Source organism: Crinia signifera, chromosome 2, assembly GCF_055691185.1.
Source record: "Crinia signifera chromosome 2, ASM5569118v1, whole genome shotgun sequence".
NCBI lineage: Eukaryota > Metazoa > Chordata > Amphibia > Anura > Myobatrachidae > Crinia > Crinia signifera.
The window spans coordinates 370,525,171-370,549,086 of NC_139218.1; the positions used below are offsets into that span (position 1 = coordinate 370,525,171).

Genomic DNA, 23,916 nt, shown 5'->3' on the forward strand with positions numbered 1-23,916 from the left:
GCAGCATATTCCGTTGCGCTTTACAATTGGAAACACATCCAGCCCTCCTGCACAGCATTGCGCTACACCGCCGCCCACCGCTCCTACCTACCAGTGCTATTTTTCAGCAGGAACCAGCAGGAACTCAGTTCCTGAACCTCTAATTACATATGACATCATCAGAAACTGGGTTCCTGAACCTGTTCTGGGCAAAATTGTACTTTCCATAAGATAACCTTTATTTTAAAGTCAACTGTGACTGCATTTGCTTCTAAATACAATATATATACATCTCTCTCTCTCTCTATTTATATTTACGATCCACCCCCAGGCCCAGTTCCTGGGCTTATTTTGTGCACCTGCGCCTGAGGGACACTGTGTGCAGCAGGTGGGACAGCGTCCAATTAACGTGAATACCGCTGTAATCGGCTTGGGCTCACGTCACAGAACCTCTCTTAAAATGCCTGGACACAACTACGTTTTTTTTTAATACTCCCAGATAATGGGCATTTACCACCGACAAACACCGACGACTTCCTGTCAAATTGTTAGGGGAATGTGATTAGATGTTTTTGCTATTTTTGTCGCTATTTTGGCTCATGCATGCGCGTTAAGGTTCATGGTCTTGTGCAGTATGGTATTACCAGCAGATGAGCGGCTTTGAGGACAGCTTTCCATCGTGATGCGCTATGGAAAACTGTCCGCCCAAGGCTGATAGCGCCGGGCAGGGGGAAAGCTGCTCAGTGTGTTTGGACCTGAAATCAGCTCAGTTTTGAAGGTTGAGGCGCTGCTTTCAGCTCAAAAGCTGCCTAGTGTGTACCGGCCGGCGATGAGCGGTGAGCCCTGATGTGCGCTCTTGCATCATTGCCGGCAGATGTTGTTCCATAGCGTCCTGCTGATGTGAATTAGAAATATTCCCTGTACAATTCTGTGCTACTTGTAGCCTCCCTGAAACGCATGAAACCAGCCAATCAGGCGGCGGCTAACATGCCACCAGCCACAGCGCCATCACGTAGACTTGCGCAGTCTCAAAAGCAATAGGCAACTGTGTCCAAAACGGGACTGCGCTAAACCAGCCCCATAGGCTCCTCCATCACCAGAACATCTCTGACCCTCACTAACCATATAACTGTGTGTATATATAGCTCAGTAACTGCTAAGCACAGGACCTAACAGCTACAGCACCCAGCCTGACTTCCATCCAGCCACTTATAATAACAATGAGTTATGCTTCCCCTTCTCTGCTGCAGGCACAGACAGGACCTGCCATGTATACAGCTTATCACGCTGCCAGATGCTCACTGCTGTGTACAATACTTTCCTTCCAACACACTGTCCGCCAATCGGAGAAGCTAGAATGTGCGACCAATAGCAGATAGGGTAGCACTGCGCACGGCATAGCCGCCGGCTGTAACGCGCGTCCTGATTGGATGTCAGGAGAAAGATACAATGTAGCAGTAGTTATCCGTGTGACAGCAGAAGTAGCGGAGTACTGAGGCTCTGGCCATCCCCGGCACCGGCGCAGGTAACCACTACCCCTGTATTATACACCCCCCTGTATTACTGCGGCTCCGTCATAAAGAGCAGCCAGGTCTTCACTATGTACCCTGCCCGGTTATATCTCCTGTCCCCAGGGCTATCATATACCTACACCCATACACCCGCTGCATCTACTACCATGTACTGTATGGGACTGCCCAATGCCCAATTGTCTGTCGCTATCTATATGCATTCCATTTTAGAAAATCATATATACATACAGCTATACTGAATCTATCTATCTAATCTATCTATTCTATCTATCTATCTATCTATCTATCTATCTATCTATCTATCTATCTATCTATCTATCTATCCAATGCATAGGGAGGGGCAGGCACTCCAGTTCCATAAATAGAATCCCTGGTGGCTACCACAAAGTTGGCACCAACCAAATACAGTGTAGCAGAGGGGCGGCACTCATGTAATAAGTTGATATGACAGCAGCGCTAGATTCCAACGTTTGTAAATTAATTTTATATACCTGTGACGACTCCTGTATAGAATCTCCTCAATGACTTAAGTGGGAAGAGTAACAAGTCCTCACCTAACCAGTGTCGTATGTCTTTTGACATATTGGCACAGGAATTTTTGACAGTCAATACCTCAGTAATGGTGATCAATACTGAAATACAGAAATATTATATTAGCTGTATATATTCTTAGCAGAAGCGATGATTTATGATGGTCAGGCAGTGAGGATTTAAAGCACAGTAGTGGACTGTATGTGACTGAGTTATTGAAAGGGGCACTATTTAGTTCTGGTTGGTAAATTTTTAATTAGGTTCTTTTAAGTCAGACTGGATCCATTTATATGGGCTGTTTATTGCGAATTTTTGAGAAATTTACACAGCAGCTCTATGGATAGATTTTCCCTGGGAAACGGTCATAATGTTCACTGTCTGAATGACGACACGGACATAAGGTCAACAAGAAAAAATGTCAACATTCACAAATGTTGACATATTTAAAGTGTCAATATGTTCATAATCATTATATTTAACATGTAGATATGAGAATGTTGACATTACATTTGTGTATTATTTTTAGGGTTAGGGTGAAATACCGATGGTGTAATGGTTAGCATTACTGCCTCACAGCACTGAGGTCATGGGTTTGATTCCCACCATGGCCCTAACTGCGGAGTTTGTATATTCTCCCCGTGCTTGCGTGGGTTTCCTCCGAGTACTCCGGTTTCCTCCCACAATCCAAAAATATACTGATAGGCTTATTGTCTCTCAACAAAAATAAACCCTAGAATGTCTGTGTGTGTGTGTACATGTGGTAGGGAATATAGGGTGAAATTTAATAGGATGAGAGATTCAGAAAGTGAGAGGTTTGGTAAGAAATCTCCATTTTTTTTTTAAGTGGCAATCATTTACACTGCAAAATCAAACTGGTTTTGCAGTGTAAATGATTGCCTCTTTAAAAAACTGGAGATTTCTTACCAAATCTCTCACTTTCTAAATCTCTCATTCTATTAAATTTCACCCATAGATTGTAAGCTCCACTGTGCAGGGACTGACGTAAATGTTCAACTATTCTCTGTAAAGCGCTGCAGAATAAGTGTGCAGAATAAGTGTGCGCTATATAAGAAACTGGTAGTAATAATAATAAATATGCAAAAAACAGTATGTCAACATTCTGGTGTCTACATGTTAAATGCCGACATGATGAACTTGACAATTTGATGATGTTGACGACTGTTGATGTTAACATAATACTTTCTAGCCTAATGTCAATGTGGACATTCTGTCAACATTCAGACTGTAGAATTATATATGATATATAGATCTCTCTCTCTCTCTCTCTCTCTCTCTCTCTCTCTCTCTCTCTCTCTCTCTCTCTCGTCCAAAGCAGCTGTATAAAAAATATAAAAGGAATGAGTCACTCTCCAACAAAGACTCTAAACATAATAGCATGTGTACAGTACTGCGAAGACAAATGTCACTTTATTAAGACGGCTTGATACACATGCAGATAGAAACCACGTAATTTCAGTAGCTAACAACACTAAACAGTATATGTGGAATTGCTTTAATAATAAGCTAAGTAGTCTAAGGAGAATTATATAGTCCAAACGAGCATTAGTGCCCTGCAGATGGCTGGGTTTGACTTGAGCTAAGGTAAGTTTTTATCAGGTCTCTGTAGTTGCTGGCACCGCCTTACCATCTGTGGTTAACTGCTGCGTCTGTTCAATACTCATTTGGGGCTCCAGCCTCTAACAATGCTATTTACAGAGGGGACCAATCCACTCTGTGCTGTAAATCAATGTAGAGGACCCTGCATACAATGTCAGGGCTGCCATGTGTATGGCTGGTGTACACACTGCTCACATCGTGCTGACTCACATCGCACTACATTGAATTGATTCTTTAGAGAATATGATCCAAGTGCCAACAGTGCTGCACCTCAGATAAACAGGTGGGAATGCATGTCATCCCAAAGCACAAAAATCTAATAATGTAATAGTACAGTACGCCTTCTAGAGTGATACAATGGAGAGAGATAAAGGGGGTTATTCTAGTTCACTCGCAAAGGCACAAACACTCTCTAATGGACAAAACCATAAGCACTGCAGGTGGGGCTGATGTAACATGTGTGGAGTGTGTTGAAACTGAAATCTAAATTGCAGTGTAAAAGCAATGTATCCAGTATTTACCCTGCGCAGAAACAAAATAACTCACATAAATCTAACTCTCTCTGCACATGTTACATCTGCCCCACCTGCAAGTGCACATGGTTTTGCCCATTTTCCAAACAAATTTGTACTGCGATCAGATATAAATAAGGGCCAATGGGTGAGATTTAATAGGATGAGAGATTCAGAAAAGTGAGAGATTTGGTAAGAAATCTCGAGGTTTTTTTTAAAACCGGGAATCATTTACACTGCAAAATCAAAATGGTTTTGCAGTGTAAATGATTGCCGCTTTAAAAACCTGGAGATTTCTTACCAAATCTCTCACTTTCTGTATCTCTCATCCTATTAAATCTCACCCTGTCTGTTTTGTGATCCTTACCATTTTCTGTAACCTGTAGTCTAACGTTACAATTCACATTATTCTTTATATTATTCCTGGATATCAGCGATGCTGTTATAACGGATTGATCTGACATTCTCCTATTTCTATATTTGTTGAGCAGTTTGAATTGTCACTATTGTCTTTGCTTTCTGTATAAATTCAGGACATTGTGTCATTTATAGAGAAATGTAGAAAGCGCAGATTGTTTTGCTGGAACCTCTCTCGCCCGCTCCGCAGCTATATTTCATTCACACGACATTCCACTGCAACTTGGCTGCATTTAATGTTGACATTGCTTGCTTGCCATATTTATAAGTATTCACAAAGGGCCTGATTAATGTTTTTAAGTAAAGCACAAAAAAGCAAGTCATGATGTGTCTGGAACAAACATACAGGGGGAGGAAATACATTATGATTTTTTTTCTGTGCAGGGTAAATACTGGCTGCTATTGCATGTAGCCCACAAATGTTAGACAACTTTATTTTTACATTGCCATTTAGATTTCTGAAAAAGCAGCCCAAGAGCTTATGGGCCTTATTCTGGTTCACTCTCTGAGGCAAATTCCTTCTCAAATGGACAAAACCATGTTTACTGCAGGTGGGGCAAATGTAATTTGTGCAGAGAGAGCTAGATTTGGGTGGGGTTTTACTTTAAAGAGAGATCTATATTGCATTGTAAAAATAAAGCAGTAAGTATTTTCCCTGCACAGAAACAAAATAACTCACCCAAATCTAATTCTCTATGCACAAGTTACATCTGCCCCCCCCCCCACCGCAGCGCACATGGTTTTGTCCATCTGAAAAAGAATTTGCCCTTAAGAGTGAACCAGAATAAGGCCCTTTATGCAAGAGCATTGCTCCCCTTAAGTTTTGCAGTACAAAGGGGGTTATTCTGGTTGCGAATTCACCAGGGACGTGGAGGCAGGGGAGGCAGAGCCTCCCCTGCCATAAATCATAAAAAAAATACAAAGATGATATTTATAACATATATACTGTGTTATAAATATCTTATTTGTATTTTTTTTATATATATAATTTATGGTGGGAGATGCTGTAGGAAGGCTGGGAGGCTGCGGGAGCTGTGCCTCCAGCTGACAGTTGAAAACTGTCAGCTGCGGGGGGCGGGAATACGTTGTGGGCACAAACGAGGCTGAAAAGCCCATTAAAAAACAACAGGGAAGTGGCACCTTCACGTCTGCATCAGTGACAGAGACGTGCCTTCAGCCCACATCAAAGCACACCCCCTGTCACGGAGACAGATGTGATAGGACAGCGGATCAGTCTTTCACACACTGACAGACTGATCCACTGTCACACGTGGCTGGGGCAGAAGCAATGGCTGGAGCAAAGCCTGGATGCTCAAGATGCGCCAGCGTTAACCTGCAGCGCTGAGAGCGGAGGGCGGCCGGGGAACTTGAGCAGGACAGGCTCCAGGAGGAGCTGTATTGCCTGCAATGTCAAAGAGAGCAGGAGCGGGTACAGTTAACCCGGCATTTCAGGGTGGCCTGGCTCCCCTCCGTCCTCCTCCGCTGCAGCGGTAGTAAGTGTCACGGCTCCTGCATGAAGGCCCAGCTCTCCTCCCTCCTCCAGCCGCCGCGGCCAGCTCTCTGCTCATGCTGCGGCGGCTGTATCTCTGGACCCCGCCGGGAGGCCTGGCTCCCCTCCCTCCTCCTCCTGCGGCTCTCCTAACATTGCAGCGGTAGTCAGTGTTACCGCTGCTGCATGAAGGCCCTGCTCTCCTCCCTACTCCAGCCGCCGCGGCCAGCTCTCTGCTGATGCTGCGACGCTGTATCTCTGGACCCCGCTGGGAGGCCTGGTCTCCCTCCCTCCTCCTGCTGCTACAGGCTGGGCCAGCTGTATCCCTTCGACCTGGTGGCAATGCTGCTGGAGCCCAAGTATACTTAAAAGGTAAGTAATGCTTCAGCCCTTTGTCACCACTGCCACTCTCCCCCACTGTCACTGTCCCCCATCCCCCACTGTCACACTCCCCCACCCCCACTGTCACACTCTCCACTGTCTCACTCACTCCCCCATCCCCCACTGTCACTCTCCCCCATCCCCCACTGTCACTCTCCCCAGTGTCCTTTCCTGCCATCCCCCACTGTCACTCTACCCCCATCCCCCACTGTCACTCTCCCCGCTATCACTCTCCCCCATCCCCCACTGTCACTCTCCCCACTTTCACTCTCCCCCATCCCCCACTGTCACTCTCCCCAGTGTCACTTTCCTGCAATGCCCCACTGTCACTCCACCCCCATCCCTCACTGTCACTCTCCCCATTATCACTCTCCCCCATCCCCCACTGTCACTCTCCCCACTATCACTCTTCCCCCATCCCCCACTGTCACTCTCCCCACTATCAATCTCCCCACTGTCACTCTACCCCCATCCCCCACTGTCACTCTCCCCCATCCCCCACTGTCACTCTCCCCAGTGTCACTTTCCTGCAATGCCCCACTGTCACTCTCCCCATTATCACTCTCCCCCATCCCCCACTGTCACTCTCCCCACTATCACTCTTCCCCCATCCCCCACTGTCACTCTCCCCACTATCAATCTCCCCACTGTCACTCTCCCCCATCCCCTGCTGTCTCTCTCCCAAATGTCACTCCTCCCATCCCTCACTGTCACTCTCCCCCATCCCCCACTGTCACTCTCCCCGCTTTCCCACTGTCACTGTCCCAAATAACTCCTGCCTCACCTGACACTAACCTCACCGCACGTCACTGGAATTCACATCCTTGTGAGTCAACCAGATCCCGCCTTGCGAGCCCCCCCCCCCCCCCTCCCCTTTTTCCCAAGGGGGTGTCCCCTCTTTGAGAGCACACAGTGAAAATGCCTCAGCAATTTAAAATGTTGGGAAGTATGATCAAAGCTTGGAGAGAGATAAAGTAAAAACTGATCAGCTTCTAACTACATTAATGGCCATGTTGTAAAGTAATAGTTGATTGCTTGGTACTTTGGGCTTGAGATAGCAAATACAGAGTGAAGAAGTGGGCCAGTAGAGAAGTTTCCCATAGTATCCAATCAGCATGTTCCTATCATTTTATAGCATGTTGTTGATAAATGCTTCCTCAAAGCTTTTTGGTTGCCATGGGCAAAGTCTCCACTGTTCCACTTCTCCGTTATTTGACCAGATTACCACCTTCATTAGCTGCAAGCTGTGAGATTTGTCATACACTTAGGCGATCGCATGCGATCACTCCTGCAATTCGATAGATATTATGTGCAGCACATACTATCTATCGACGCAACATTTCACCAGCGGGGCCCGCCCATCGCGTCGCATGGTCGCTAAAATGTGCATAAAATCATTCGATTTATCAAACAGATGTGGTCGAAATCTAATGATTGTATGCAATATCTTGTGTATGGGCTACATTAGTTATGTGCTAATATCATAAGGTTTTACACAGTTCAATATTGCAAGCTGGAATAAAAAATCCAGATAGAAATCAGGAATATGCTTTTGATTTATTCTTTACTTTATTTCACATTTCCAGCGGTATTCAAAGACGCCGGCGAAGGGGGGCTTGTTTTCGGCCAGGATCTTCGGAACAAGCCTTCCTCGCCATTTAACCCCCGCGCCGGCCGCTTGCCCTATTCAGCGTTCAGGGGGATTTCTCACCATCAAAGGACAACAAGGATTCCCCCGAACGGCGAGGTTCGTCGCTAATACAGGGAGCCCGCTGCATTTAACCTCGAGCCTCGCCATTTTGATTACCACACTCGCCGTTTCCACCTCGCTGGAAAAACCCAGGTGGAAACGGTGAGTGCAGGGGAGCCAGTTGAATGCTGACCGCGAGCTGTGACGTCAAGCTATCGGCACTGCTCGCCGTCGCAGCTCAACAGAGAGCATTGAATATACCCCTTAAAGTTAAATGAGTTGTATGTGTTTTTCTTAACAGACAAAATTGTGTTTAAGTGTTGCTTCTATTTCTTCTTTCTGTTCCAGGTTCCATACGTAGCTTAGATCAATATGGACGGCCCGCGGGACTTATTTGGCAGAGCGGTGTGCAATGGATTCGCTTCAGCTGAAAAGAAGGCCATCTCCTTGGTGGCAGAAGGTCACGGGCAGCAAATTCTAAATGTCCTGCAGAGTTTCCGAGCGCAAAACATGTTCTTTGACTTCAACATTTTTGTAAAAGATGAATTAATTCCATGCCATCGGTGTGTGCTAGCAGCCAGCAGTGATTTTTTCAGGTAGCGTATGTCCAGTGTATCACATTTATACTTCTGGGGGTGCCCATACACGGTACAATTGCTGTGTGCGATGAGATGCGGACTCCCGCATACAACCCATCGCACAGCTCAAAAAGTGTGTGCTGCACATAATTTTTTAACTAGATCGCATCGCATGCAAATTGCATGCGGTGCGATCTAGTTCATAGTGCATACAATAAGTGTACCGTGTATGGGCACCTTAGAAATTTATATGTATTTATTTATACAGTTTTTAGACAGTTTATAAATAAACACTGCAGCTAATAAAGAAAAGAAAAATGTGCCCCCTAGCCTCAATTCGCCTGCGAGTGACCCACCAGGTCCCGTATGTCTTAGGTGGCGTCTACACATTGCATTTTAGCAGGATGCAGTTTCTTGTGTTTATATCTCCTCTTGAGTAAGCATCCTGCTAAACAGCTCCTGTTCGACCTCATTCTGCTAAAACACAATGGGGGAAATTTACTAAGAATACGAATACGAAAAATCGTATTGTTTTCTTAATACAAATGAATACGACTGGTGTAGTTGTATTTTCATTCGTATTCTGGAGGATAATTTTCTAATCAGTCGTATTTGACTGATTCCTATTATCCAATGGCATACTGATTCATATTTTTTGCCAATATGAATTCGTATTTTAAATACAAATTCGTATTTCGTAAACCCCCATGCCGGACCATGATTGTCTGGCAGGCGCTGCTAAGTCCCGGTCTGGAGGCGGAGCTCTGGATGTAAATAAAGTTGCCGCCAGACACTGTACTGCGTTGCGGAGGGTCCGGAGAAGCCCCGAAGATCAGCGTGGTGAGTATAATTTGCTTCTACAGGTACCCCACTATGGATTCTACTGGAGAAGGGGACCGATCTTCTATCAACATAGGTAAGCATGGATGAATGGGCTCCGTGTGAAATAAAGATTTAATTTTCATTTATTTAACTATTGGATTTGCTGTGGAACTAAGAGTCACAGCAAGCCCATTAATGGGCCGCATGCTGGGACTTCTGGTTCTCCAAGTCCCAGTATGCGTTCCAGGCTTGCTGGGACTCATAGTTCCACAGCAAAACCCAATGGTTTTGTCTATTTTTACACCATTAATCAGCTCGATGCCCACCGCCCAAGGGGCATCGAGGACAGCACCAGGCTTCAGCTTTGGCAGGTAAGTTCTGGAGGGGGGGGGGTTCTCCACCTCCCCAGGACCCCTGCCCAGGATGACTGGTTGGTAGTGTGAATGCTTTGGCCGGGGCACTTGTATAAAAAGTCTCCCCCTTGGCTGTGGCATTACCCTGCTGGCTGGTTGGGCCTGGGGCTGGTTTGTCCCCCGTATTTTGGGAATCAGCCCTGGCCCTGGGGCTGGTTTTAAAAAAAATCGGGGAACCCCTCTTTGAGCCTGGTGCTGGTTATGGTTGTGGGGGGGGTACCCCACGCCGTTTTTTTTTATTTATTTTTTATGCAGGCTAAAGCCAAATCTGCCAGGAAATTGTCTATTTTCCTGGCATATTTGGCCATCCATTACGGCCGATTTACTCGAATTAACGGCCGCTTAGTAAATTAGGATTCCTATTCGTATTGTCCGATGGCGTATAAATTCGTATTTGTAAATACAAATGTGCCATAAATACGAATACGAATATGTGTATTTTTGGCATAATAAATGCCAAAATTACGAATACGCCTAAAAAATTTGTATTTTACTATACAAATACGATTTTTTTTTAGGCATATTTGGCGTATTTGCCTTAGTAAATTTCCCCCAATGTGTAGACGCAGCCATAGATATACATGTGCTGGCACCTTCCTGACCAAAAAGGACCTGTCAAAAGGCAATGTGTAGACACAGCCGTAGAGGGTGTATTTACTAAGCTTTGGAGAGAGAGAGAGATAAAGTACCAGCCAATGAGATGCTAACTGCCATGTTACAGGTTGTGTTTAAAAAACAGGAGCTGGTTGGCTGGAACTTTATCTCCAATGCTTAGTACATAGCCCCTTATTTGCAATGCGATAAAACTGCTCCATGAGACTGCACTGATTAATTTGATATGTGACATGTTTATGTCTCGTGAATATGAATCTTGAGCCCAAAATTTAATTTTCTACCCATTTATTTGAAAGTCTTCAGCAAATGAAGATATTTAGTGTTCATTGCTAACAAAAGGACTGTTACCACATGACCCTGTATATTGGCCCTTATTCAGATCTGATCGCAGTACAAATTTGTTTTCAAAATGGGCAAAACCATGTGCACTGCAGGTGGGGCAGGTGTAACTTGTATAGAGAGAATTAGATTTGGGTGAGTTATTTTGTTTCTGTGCAGGGTAAATACTGGCTGCATTTTACACTGCAATTTAGATTTCAGTTTCAACACACCCCACCTAAATTTAACTCTCTCTGCATATGTTACATCTGCCCCACCTGCAGTGCACATGGTTTTGCCATGTAGAGATTTTGCTGAGCGATGCTAGAATGCTCAGCACACAGCGCTGCACTGCGATGTGTCAGTGCTGTGTGCTGAGCAATTTGTCAGGGCCAGTGTTCTCCGCTGAGAACACTGGCCCTGACAATGGCAATCTAACTAGATTTATCCAGCATGCTGGATCTTAATTGCCGGGCGATGGCAACACGTGGGGCCGCACAACACTATGGCCCCTATGCACGGACCAATGCAGGGGCATTTTCTAAGCAATCTAGTCAACTGAAGTCACATCGATTAGAAAATGCCCTGAAATCACCCCGGATCTAGGCCCCATATGATTTAGCTGCTTCACCTTGAAAGCTGTGAAAGATATTTGTGTATAAATAAACAATCAAACTGAAGCCACACCGGTATTGGTGGCAGCTAAGAGCCGGCATCAGCAAGTGCATACACATTTGCCGATGCCGGCAGGGAAGGGAGCAACGTCGGGGATGGGGGGGCATGCTTCTGTTGTTAACGAGGATCTCCCTCGCCTCAACATGCAGGATGAGGGAGGGGCTTATTAAAGATGTGCGGTAGGGTGTATCATTAACAGTATTGAGTGTACACACTAGGCGATATTGTATACAATATTGCTCAGAAAACCCTTTCATTCAATGTTCTTATTTTGTTTTCTTTATTAATAATTTAGTTAATGTGTTGACCTTTAAAACGCTGTCTTATGTCTGGTATGTTTTCATATTAAAACATTTTTATTTAAACAAAAAGTGAAACGTCTTGCACCATGTTCTGTTCATCTGTGAATACTAATTTCTGCCATGATTAATGATAAAAAAAAAAACAGAATATTTTTGCATTTACAGGGCTATGTTTGAAGTAAACATGAAAGAAAGAGGATGTGGAAGCGTCACCATTAGCAATTTATCAGCAAAAGCCGTGAAAGCGTTCCTGGATTACGCCTACACAGGCAGAGCAGAGATCACAGATGGGAACGTCGACATGCTCTTCCAGATGTCCTCATTCCTCCAGGTGCCGCTACTTGCGAAGGCATGCAGCGATTTTTTAATAAATACCATTGATACAAATAACTGTTTACAACTGTTATCCATATCAGACAGCTATGGCTCCTCCCGTCTGTTTGACCGTGCCTTACAGTTTGCCCTGAAGCACTTTCCCCTGCTGACACAAAATACTGACTTCTTGGATTTGAATGTTGGAGTGCTAGAGAAATGTCTGCAAGATGACAACTTAAATGTCCCAGAAGAAGAATTTGTGCTGATGGCCGTTCTTTCCTGGACTAAGCACTGTTTGGAAGAGCGAGAGAGGTTTTTTAGTCAATTAATAAGTCATGTTAGATTACATCAGTTATCACAACCCCTGCTGCAAAATCTGCTGGTCTCCGAGGAGCAATTATTGAAAAGCACAAACTGCTTACACAAAATCAGTTATGCTTTGAAATGCGTTGAACACTCTGGCGGACTATTTCCCAATGCTCGAATTTCCACGACGGAAAAATACATCATTGTCCACAAAACCGCAGAGGACGGAGAAAACCAGTTCACATTTTGCTACAGTATCAAGACTGATAAATGGTTAGAGCTTCCGCAGGTACATATTGTTGACCTCCCAGGTTCTAGCTTCTCCAGCTTTGGAGAAAAGGTGTTTATAACAGGAGGATGTACAGGTAGCTGTTGTCGAGCTGTGAGACTTCACATTGCCGAGTCCCACCATGAGGCAACTGATCAAACGTGGTGCTATTGTCCTGTAAGCAATAATTCTTTTCTAGTAGAAGCCATGACAAAGCCTAGAACCATGCACGCGTCTGTGGTGGCCCTCAACCAATTGTTTGTGATTGGTGGTAAAACCAAAGGATCACAAGACATTCGGAGTCTTCTAGATGTGGAAGCTTATAACCCTTTGACCAGGAACTGGAAGTCAGTTGGTCGGTTACCCAGAGGAATATACTACCCAGAAGCCAGTGCATGCAAGTCCACCATTTATGTCCTGGGATCTGAAGTTGAGATAACCGATGCGTTTAACCCTTCCCTTGACTGTTTTTTTAAATACAACACAGAGACAGATCAGTGGTGTGAGCTTGTAGCAGAGTTTGGACAATTCTTCCACGCTACATTGATCAAAGCCGTCCCCGTGAACAACACGCTATATATCTGTGACCTTTCAACCTACAAAGTTTACAGCTTTTGTCCGGAAACATGTGTGTGGAAGGGGGAGGGGTCTTTTGAGTGTGCGGGCTTTAATGCAGGGGCAGTGGGTATTGAAGATAAAATTTACATCTTGGGTGGTGATTACGCCCCTGATGAAATTACCGATGAGGTACAAGTCTACCACAGCAATAGGTCGGAGTGGGAGGAGGTCTCTCCAATGCCGCGGCCTTTGACTGAATTCTACTGTGAAGTCATTCAGTTTAATAAGTTTAGGGATCCATGGGGTATCAGCCACTTGTAATCTTTTCATAACATATTTTAACATTAATGTTATGTTCACTTGGGTTCGTTAAAGCTTCTGCTGCTTTCCGTTCATCTTACAGTGGATGAATTTCAAATGGAGGGAGAAGACTCAATGACAGAGTATGAACTTAGAACAGGAAAACTAGAGAATGATATGTCCTAGCTCCATCATCTGTTTTTTTGTTCCCTATGTAAGGACTCTCATGGTTTCATTGTCGTTATATGCTGTACCATCTTGGTTGTTTTACTCGCTCATACGGAGTGGAGGCAGACTTTTTTTCTAGACAGCGACCACTATTCACGAAAACGAAGTCTATGAATTCACTAAGGGACACAGAGTTCAGTAAGGCACACTGGGTGGGATGTATCAAATCTTTGAAAGAGGAAACGGAGAAGTTGACTGTTGCAACCAATCAGCTTTCTAAATGTAATTTCATATACTGTACTAGATAATTGGCAATAGAAGCTGATTCCTTTGGTCAACAACTCCATCTTATTTCTCTCCAAGTGTTTATACACCTCCCCTTTGATCAGTGAGCCATTCACGTATGCAAGGGAATATGTTCTCATACGGATCTACTCGCATGCTAGCTAGGGGGGCACGTTCGGTGGGCGGCGTGTGGCTAGGCTACCTAATGAACCGGTCTGAATCAGTATGAATGTTTTCGCCATTCAGACACCTAATTTACGGAAACTTCTACCAATAAAAAAGGTGATTCTGTCTATCATTTTTTAGAATGCAACAGAGAAATGATGGACAGAATCTGTTTGGTTGCTGGGGGCAACATCACCTCTCTTCATTTTTAGAAGCTTTAGTAAATTGACCTCCTGGTTGGCAGCTGTAAATAAGGAGGAACTGTTGTAAAAAATTTAAATGCGGTTAACCAATTTCATTTATTTTTGTCATAAGTCGATGAATAATTATAGAATTTGTATTAGGGCTATAATACATTTATCTAGCCTGAATATGTTACCTAGTTGGGCACTCAAAGCTAATTATGCAAATTGCATGCAATTTATCTGAATAAAGGAAAATGGCAAATGCTCTAATGGTAAAATATACCATATAACGCTCATAAATTTTATATTTTACATGATATATTCCCATGCATATTATGGTAGTAGATCATTTTTATTTATTTATTTTATATTTTACTTTTGTAGTTTTATAACACTTTCAGAAAATGAAACCCTTAGGGGGCGCACAGTGCTCTCTCGCAGTGCTCTTTGGTAGAGACGCTCCGTCATCAAGATGTTCGCTCATTTTTCCTCCCACCCTACAGTGGTAACTTCTGTTGTATGACTTGCCAAGTAGCCATATTTAGTGCCAATTTAATTTTTTTGTGTAAATTTGCACCTCAATGCTGTCAGTCAATAATCTTTTTTAAAATGATTAAAGTAAAAAACACAAAGTACAAATGTGTCTATAGTATTCATAAGTTCATTCCCATCTTTCTTTTTTGGAACAACTTTATAGAAGCAGGGCCTGTATGTTGCCACTCATCAGTACCCCCCTCCTCCCAACAGTACTTCCTGTTGTTGCGGGAATCAGCCAAAGTGCGCAGGAAATGCATGCGCCTAACAGTGTCATTATTCATTTTTGGGCTTGCTATAGATTGAAGGTTGGATAACCTTTACACTTTATTACTGTTTCATAAAATAAACCAACATGATTAAAACAAATAAATTATAATTTGCATTTCATAACAATTATTAAAAGACACTACACCCCGATGGTAAATCTTTGAGGAAAGTCCTGTGTTTGCCCGTAAATAATTCCGTACTTAATGTATAGTCAATTTACGGGTATATTTACCACCACTTTAGATGATTTGTGCCAGTCTTGTCCAAGTGTCTCCCATTTTTGGCTGATGGCTTGGAAGTCCCAGTATTCAATGGAGTTCTGTAGTGTATATTACGAAAGTCAAGGATTTACCTGAGATGGAAACAGGGTGACTGCACTTGGAGTGGATTTATGCAGCAGTTGGTTCATAAGATGACAGTGGCAGTTTCTCAGGGCTCGTCCTGACTCCTCAGCGATTGGATGGACAAGGTGGGTGTCGGCAGCAAAGGACTTACGCGTTTCACTACATCAGTAGCTTTATCAAAGGTGGTGAAAAGTTTGACATGGTCAATAGTTCTGCAAAAGTTCATATTCCGAAAGGTCATACCAGCTGGCAAGTCAGATAGAAGTTACAACCAGAAATTAAGTAAAGATGTTGCAGTCCTGGTAGAAAATCCGCCATACCTAACAATAGACGAAATATGAGGGAACTTCCTTAATTTTTCCCAACAGTGTAGGGTAGGAGAAATGGTGGTATATTGAATATTTTGTATTTTAGGTACCCAGGGGACTTCCTAGGCTCAACTCCTCCATTATATGGCTAATACTGATTCCAGATGCCAGTTCTAGTTCTGTGTCAGGGTGCAGGTTCCAGGCCTATGTCTCTGCACTCCAGTTCAAAGACCTGAGTTCTTCATAGCTGCCCCTAGTACTGACTTGAATTCCAGTGGGCCAATGGTAGCTTATCCTATGCTCCTTGAGTTTTCCATCAAGCGTGCCAGCTTCAAGTGCCTGGGTTCAGGTGATGGAGTCAGTTCTCATTGAATCTTTGCAGGTTGTTGTAATGAGGATCTCAGCCATGGACACCAGTCCGGTCCTTGACCTACAGATCAGCTCAGCTTCCAGTGTTAATCAAGTTTTGTGGTCCAACTACCTTTGCACAGCCTCAGGTTATTTTAGCTTCAACTAGACCCTAGGGATAAGCTTAGAAATCCTGGTGCGTGATACAGTGATGCCATCTTAGCATATGGAACAACACTGACTAATGTATAGGCCGATCTGCAGCCACTCCAGGACCTCTCCATCACTCATTTCCGCTACCGAGTATTGCAGCACTCTACCATGCGCTCTCTTCAATGTTATTCCCTAAGTTAATTTATCCTAACTATATGAAACTGAAATTAGCTGTGAAGATGACACTACAATAAATGATATATAATTATATGTCTCTGCAATCTGTAGATAATATAAAAATGTAACTATAATATTCATCTGTATTGGCCCTAATTTATGTGTATATGCAATGGCCCTTATTCTGGTTGACTTGCAAGGCTGCAAATTTTCCGCAGGAATGCGAATGGATGATTTGCGGGGGAGAAATCATCCATTGGCAGCCTTGGGTGCGGGGGAGAAATCATTCAATGGTTGGCGACCATGGAATGATTTCTTCAGTGCTCGCAGATCTGAGACACCTCTATGGTGTCTCAGACCTGCGGATGCCCTGTGCGAGGACAGCTGCCCACCACCCGCACTCACGTCATCGGGCAATTTGCATGGAAACGCCCAGCATTCTCATGGGAACGCCCATGAAACGCCGGGCGTTCCCATATGCAAATTGTTCGGGACCCCGCCCAGACTTCTGTGCTGTGTACGAGCAATGTGGGCGCTTGCACACAGCGGCTGCACATGCGCATATAAACCTATGCCAAGCGCAGTTGCAAACAATCGGTCGAACGTGCGGGGGACCGATACAATCTGAATATCCCCCAATGTCCGATGTTCACGCAACAGAGAGCTTATCGAAAGACTGCACATGTGCTAAGATCATCTGCAAGACGCCCATCTAAGGTTACTCAAAATGGCCCTCGCGGCTCTGTCGCCAAGGCAAGAAATCTAGAAGACGCAGACCCTGCCCTCAACATTTTCAGGAATGCTGTACAGCTGCGCCCACTTCCCACCCCCAAATGACCATAGCCTGTGAAATCGGGCATGCAATGCACAGGCGCCCCACAATCTGAAATGTATGCACACCAACGGGTGCTGTGCACTTTCCAGCAGTATGCAGATCACCACCTGGCTGAAGAGACCCAGAAGGAAGTAGGAAGCGGTACCTGGCTTTTGGGTAATTTTTGGGGTCTATTTTCAGCTGATTTAAAACTGACACAAACAAATCTAAAATTAATCTAAAATTGATCTTTGGTATTACATTTTAAATCAATTACATGGGGTTTATTATTCTTCTGATTCGCCTTGTGGATAAATGAAATATCTAATGTTTCCACCCTTTACTTAATAAAATATCAAAAATATTATAGTCAAAGCAGCCTGGATTAGCTGGTAGTTATTGTAGTCTTATTTATAGACATAAGCTTTATTAAACCCGCATCATGTCTATCATCACCATCTAGGGAAACATTGACTAACTCTACGCTTAGTTTCAAACCGTACTAACAATTGCGAAGAGCAGAAGTGTTCCCACAGGATGTAGATGTATGTAAAAATATGTCATTGTGTATTTAAGCATAGCAAATGTTTATTTATAAGACGCCAACTATAGGGCACACCTGAGTGCTATTATCACTATAAGATCAGCTATTAATAAATCCATAAAAGTAGAGGTGTTTCATCGCGTTCCAGCAGCTGCCATTTCAGAAGCAGATAATTGCTGGTTACCTTGACAACTAACTTCATAAAATAAAATTATAGCTTGTTTCTTAATGATTGGTTGTACAATAATACAGTTGCTGCTATTTACATATCACATCAACCGTAAAAGGATTCTATGTACAAATAACGTATTTGAAATGCAAAACTGTGTATACTGTATGTGTCTTTATTGATCCCAGGGCTGGAAATTACATCTGCATCAAGTACATACTTACCTACTCTCCTGGAAAGTGTTAAGGGGTGTACACACGCTTTTGCTTATAGCAAATGATGGTATGGGACATTGATAGGGACATGCTTATATTAGAGATATATATGGGAGATCAGAATGCAGGATGATATAAGACATTGTGGGTATGATGATATTGGAGATTCATGGGGACAGATGATATGGGAGACTGATAGGGACATGAAGCTATGGGAGATTGGTGGACATGGTTATATGGAAGATGGATGGGACATGATGATATGGAAGATTGGTGGTAACATGGTGATATGAGAGATTGTGGACAGTACAGTAGATTAATGGGGACCTGTTTATATGGGAGATGGAGAACATGATGATATGGTAGACTGATGGGGACACTATTATATGGGAGATTAATGGGAACATGATGATATGGGAGACTGACGGGGACCCAATGATATGGGAGATGGCAGATGGAGTCGGAATCCCAGTGGTCGAAATACCGCCGCCGCAATGCTGGCAATTTCTCCCTCTATGGGTGTCCACGACAAATAGTGTAAAATAGTGTGTCGGTATTTCGGCAGTCGGGATTCTGGAGTGGGTATTTCGACCGCCGGGACTCCGACCGCCGGGATTTCATACTGAATCCGGAGATTGATGGGGGCATGATGATATGGGAGATTGATGGGGACATGATGATATGGGAGATTGATGGGGACATGATGATATGGGAGACTGATGGGGACATGATGATATGGGAGACTGATGGGGACATGATTATATGAGAGCTTGATGGGGACATGATGATATGGGAGATTGGTGCACATGAGAGGATATGTATTGAACAGATGTTTATGAGGATTATTTATGGGAATTGACAGTGAACTGTAGCTGGAAAAGGGAGGTCTGTATTTGGAAATGTAACATTTATTCTTATGCAACAGCTGCTTTTTTTAAATAAATTTGGTACTATGTTATAATAAAAGTGTTTTGGTGCACTGCTTCTTGTGTACGTAGATGTACTAAAGTGTGATGTCCAACGTCTGTTTATTCCAACTTTTACAAAATGGTGATAAAACAGCAGAAAACTTACTATAAATATATACTTCGGCACTCCAACATGTTGGAAAGACTTTCATTTGATGATCAACGCTTGAAAAAATCAGTGCAAAAATCAGCCATTTGACACTATTTAAAGAACAGTGGGGGAAATTTACTAAGATGGGAATAAGACTTCACATGTAGGGTGACATTTAATGGGATGAGAGTTTTAGTCACTTTCCAAAATCGCCAATTATCACACTTTTTAAAATTGCATTTTTTGCAGCGAATTTGCATATTTAATGAGCTGCGTGTTCCGGGCAAAAAAGTGCGATAATGGGCGATTTTTAGTCATGAAAATGTGCATATTTGAGGAAATGTGAGAATTTGGGGGGACCCCTTTATTGGGGGGTCCCCACTCCCTCAGGTGCCCCATCCAACGCTGACCAGCCACGGTGCTCATGGTATGGCCGGGGGACCTTCTGTAAAAAGTGTCCCCACGGCTGTGGCATGACACCGCGGGCTGTTGGAGCTTGGTGCTGGTTTCAAAATATGGGGGACCCCCAGATTTTTTATCCCCCCTATTTTTGGAACCAGGACCGGTCCAAGAGCCCGGGGCTGGTTTCAGAAATACGGGGGACCCCTACACTTTTTGTCCCCCGTATTTTTGGAACCAGGTCCGGCTCAATGAGCCCGGGGCTGGTTATTCTCAGGAGGGGGCACCTCACGTAATTTTTTTTAAATTAACTTTTACACATTTTTTAAGACAGGACCATGCACAGATCTCAATGATCTGTGCATGGTTCTGGCAAATTCGCCTTGCATAACCTGGTCTGCATGTGTGGCGATTTTTAGTAAAATTTTCCCATTTTCGCATCTCATTAAAAATGTGATTTGTATACTTTATAATGGGAAAACATCTGGATATGAGTTTCGGCATTACCAAAAATCACACCTTCAGAATGTGCGATTTTGCGGGAAAATACACGGTTTTGGCATTTTTCGCATCTCATTAAATATGCGATTTTGGAAAACCATGCGATTTCGGTCGTTATTGACGAAAAAATCACACAAATCACATTTTTGCATCTCATTAAATGTCACTCGTGATGTTGCTATGGGGAACCAATCAGATCCTGTCTACTATCTTCTGGGGGGGGGGGTAAATAAATAAGAAGCAGATTCTGATTGGTTGCCCATAGCAACATCACATGGGAAGTCTTATTCCCATTTTAGTAAATTTCCCCATTAAGTACTTTCCTTATGGACACCAACAGCCTCCTGTTTCAGGTGTCACTTTTTTGTAGGAAACACATACCCATGGGTACCGCAAATTTGCATTTCTTATTGAATCTCGGCTATGCATATTCACACAATGTATGTGAGTTTCATAACACAAACTCGCACACTGACCCGTTTATTTCCTGCTATCAGGCCATATTGTTTGTCTGTTTTTCCCTCCCTATAGACTGTAAGCTCCTAGGAGCAAGGCCATGTTCCCTTCTGTTCTCACAGCCCTCTTCTCACGCACTTATAGACAGCTCTGTCCTACTCAGCGACCGTCTATATCTCAACTCTTCTCACTTGTAATTGTTCAGCCTGCTCCTAGTACTATGCTGGCAATTCCTTTGCTTTGTACTGTATATTGAGAATTGTGCTGATAAATTTTCGGTAACTGGTATGTTATGTTTAGTGTACCCTGTAATGTTCTAAAGCAGGCATGTCCAATGTTGGCCCTCCAGATGTTGTGAAACTACACATCCCAGCATGCTTTGCCACAGTTTTGCTATTAGAGAATGCTAAAACTTTTGCAAAGCATGCTGGGATGTGTAGTTTCACAACATCTGGAGGGCCAACGTTGGACGTGCCTGTTCTAAAGTGTGCCATATGTATGGCGCTGCCAACCATTTATGGAGCCTTTAAATAAAAAGTACTAATAACAATAGCGCATTCACACTAAGTGATATAATTGCTGCACTAAGGTTTTTCCAGTGCGGTCCCTTGCGCTGTTTAGAGTCCTCTTATTCCTCTAGGGATGTTTAAACCCAAAGCATAATACAAAAGACATACAATAGTGTGATATTGTTTAACAATGAAAATAATACGGTGGAATGCTCCTGAGGTATTATTATTGGTCCCGTACCGTTAATTATAGTCTACTTGACGGGTAGACTCCCAACGTGTTTCATGGGGCGGTTACATCACCATTATGACCCTTCACGAGTATTCCACCTAATAGGAAATGGCTCAAGTCGAGAGAGACAACAATCCCACAATGCTGTGATACCTTTTATATAAGTGGATATACTTTAGTTGTCTAGATTAAAATAATTGGTCCCGTACCATAATGTATTTGCGAAGGCAGACAAAGTAGGCATGGGTTTGACAATAATTTGTTACCAAATATTTTCTATCTCCTTCGCTTTCCTGAATGGACAGAGTACATGCAAAAATGGAGAAACCAATATGTTTTAATTGATAAAAGTGAACAGACAGTAAAAACAGAAATGGCCACAGCTGACTCTCACGCTTTGTTTCAGTCCACCAAATTTTTGCAGACTAAACAAGCATTATGGAATAATAGAAGTCCTCAGGTGTCCCTGGAAACTCTCTGGTGAAAAGTACAGCCTGGCAGCACTCCTCTCTCCTCCCACCAACACGTTTTGATATGTTCAGTATCTTTGTCAAGGTGTGGAGAGAGACTCTGGGGAATCGGTATGTATACCCCTCCTTCATTGTAAAAAAGAAAAACCTATTTCCAGACATAGATCAAATCTGTCCCACTATTCCTATACATTTCCATGCTAAGAATTGAGTCCTTTAACCACATCTTAAGGTGGCTATACATCAGAAAGACCGGTGTTAAGGTGGCCATACATCAGACATACCTGTCATACAATCAGTCATACTACCAGCTGAGATTGTACGATTGGGTACAATATCTTTTTGATGTATGGCCACCTTTAGATGTGGCTTTTGCGTGGATTCCCGTCGTGCGTTGTCTTCCGCTATCCGGACCAGCTGGAAGCGGAAGTGACGCTTTGTGCTCCAGCGGCAATGTTTATGCGTTCCACCGGGGTGATGACTTCCGGCCCATGATCATAATATTGGAGATGATGTTCTCTTTCCGCTCCATTCAGGATTTGTATGCGTTCCAGACCTCGGTCTTTGATCTCCATATACAGGCATTTTGTAATAGTAAAACGGAATCTCTTTAACGATCATTGTCCAGTCCATTAATTTAGATTAGATATAACAGTACTTCAAAACAATAGAAATAATAATCTTATGAGATAAAATAATCTTATAATCATAATGCAGTAATGATAAAATATACCTAAAATTCATAATGTTAAAAATTCATAATGCAAAAAAGGGAACGACCTATAATTAATTATGACAGTAGTTAAAACGATATACAAAATTTATAAAAAGCACTTTAGTTCAAAGTCTGGTACTTGTGGAGTATCACAGCTCCCACGATGGCCATCGCACGGGAAAAAAATTGCATCGCATGCAATTTGATCGCATCGCATGCAATTTGATCGCATCGCATGCAATTTGATCGCATGCGAGCGCATGCGATTTTTAACAGAAAAGCATCCAAATGCATTGAAATTAGTATGAAACATGTTCAATGGCCCCCAAATGTCATTTTTGAGGCTGTACCACCCCCACTAGCAACGCAAACCCGAAGCGTGGCGAGCGGCGGCGGTACGGGTCCTACGACCTTTTCATACCCCCACTATCCACGTCGGCATGGAGTTGAGAATAGAAAGTGTGGCGAGCGCAGCGAGCCACCGAGCCCAAAGCGTCCCCTCGCGGGCTTCACAGGTGTCCGCGTCCGCTCGCTACGCTTCGGGCTCGGTGGCTCGCTGCGCTCACCACCCTTTCTATTCTCAACTCCACGCCGACGTGGATAGTGGGGGTATGAAAAGGTCGTAGGACGCATACCGCCGCCCCTCGCTGCCTCGCTGCGCTCGCCACGCTTCGGGTTCGCGTTGATAGTGGGGGTGGAACAGCCTCAAAAATGACATTTGGGGGCCATTGAACATGTTTCATACTAATTTCAATGAATTTGGATGCTTTTTTGTTAAAAAACGCATGCGATCAAATCTCGATCGCATGCGATGCGATCGCATGCGATTTTGGGGGAAAACCCAGTAAAAACGGCAAAGATCGCATCCAATCGCATGCCATCGCATGTCACTATATATGGCATGCGATGGGAGCCGTGATAATCCACAAGTACCCAAAGTCTTTATTAAGCCCTTCAGGAATAAGGGTATGATAGTTAAAAATAGTTGACATTTCACATTTTGCCAAAGTGATATTTATATCATCTCCTCTTTTGGGGGGAATTAATCTTACATAAGATGTAAACATTTTTAATTTCACTAATATTGCACTGGTGGACTTTTTCAAAGTGCATAGAAAGGGCATGCATTTCTAAACCCTTTTTTATGTTGCGAATATGTTCGCCTAACGTACTTTAAAAGGTCAGCTAGTTCTACCAATGTAGAATAAATTGCAATTGCACTCTATTGCATATATTACATTAACACTGTGACAAGTTCAAAAATCCTTAATAATATAA

The 23,916-nt window shown here is 43.4% G+C and overlaps 1 protein-coding gene across 1 annotated transcript; it reads left to right on the top strand.

Annotated features, from left to right (window-relative positions):
- The first annotated feature begins 1,349 nt into the window (after positions 1-1,349).
- Positions 1,350-19,187, top strand: KBTBD3 (kelch repeat and BTB domain containing 3). The gene is made up of 3 exons (XM_083170038.1): positions 1,350-1,504; positions 8,497-8,744; positions 12,037-19,187. Exons 2-3 carry the CDS (start codon positions 8,521-8,523, stop codon positions 13,637-13,639), a joined length of 1,827 nt encoding a protein of 608 aa, XP_083026164.1. The 5' UTR covers positions 1,350-1,504; positions 8,497-8,520; the 3' UTR covers positions 13,640-19,187.
- Positions 19,188-23,916: the final 4,729 nt, after the last annotated feature.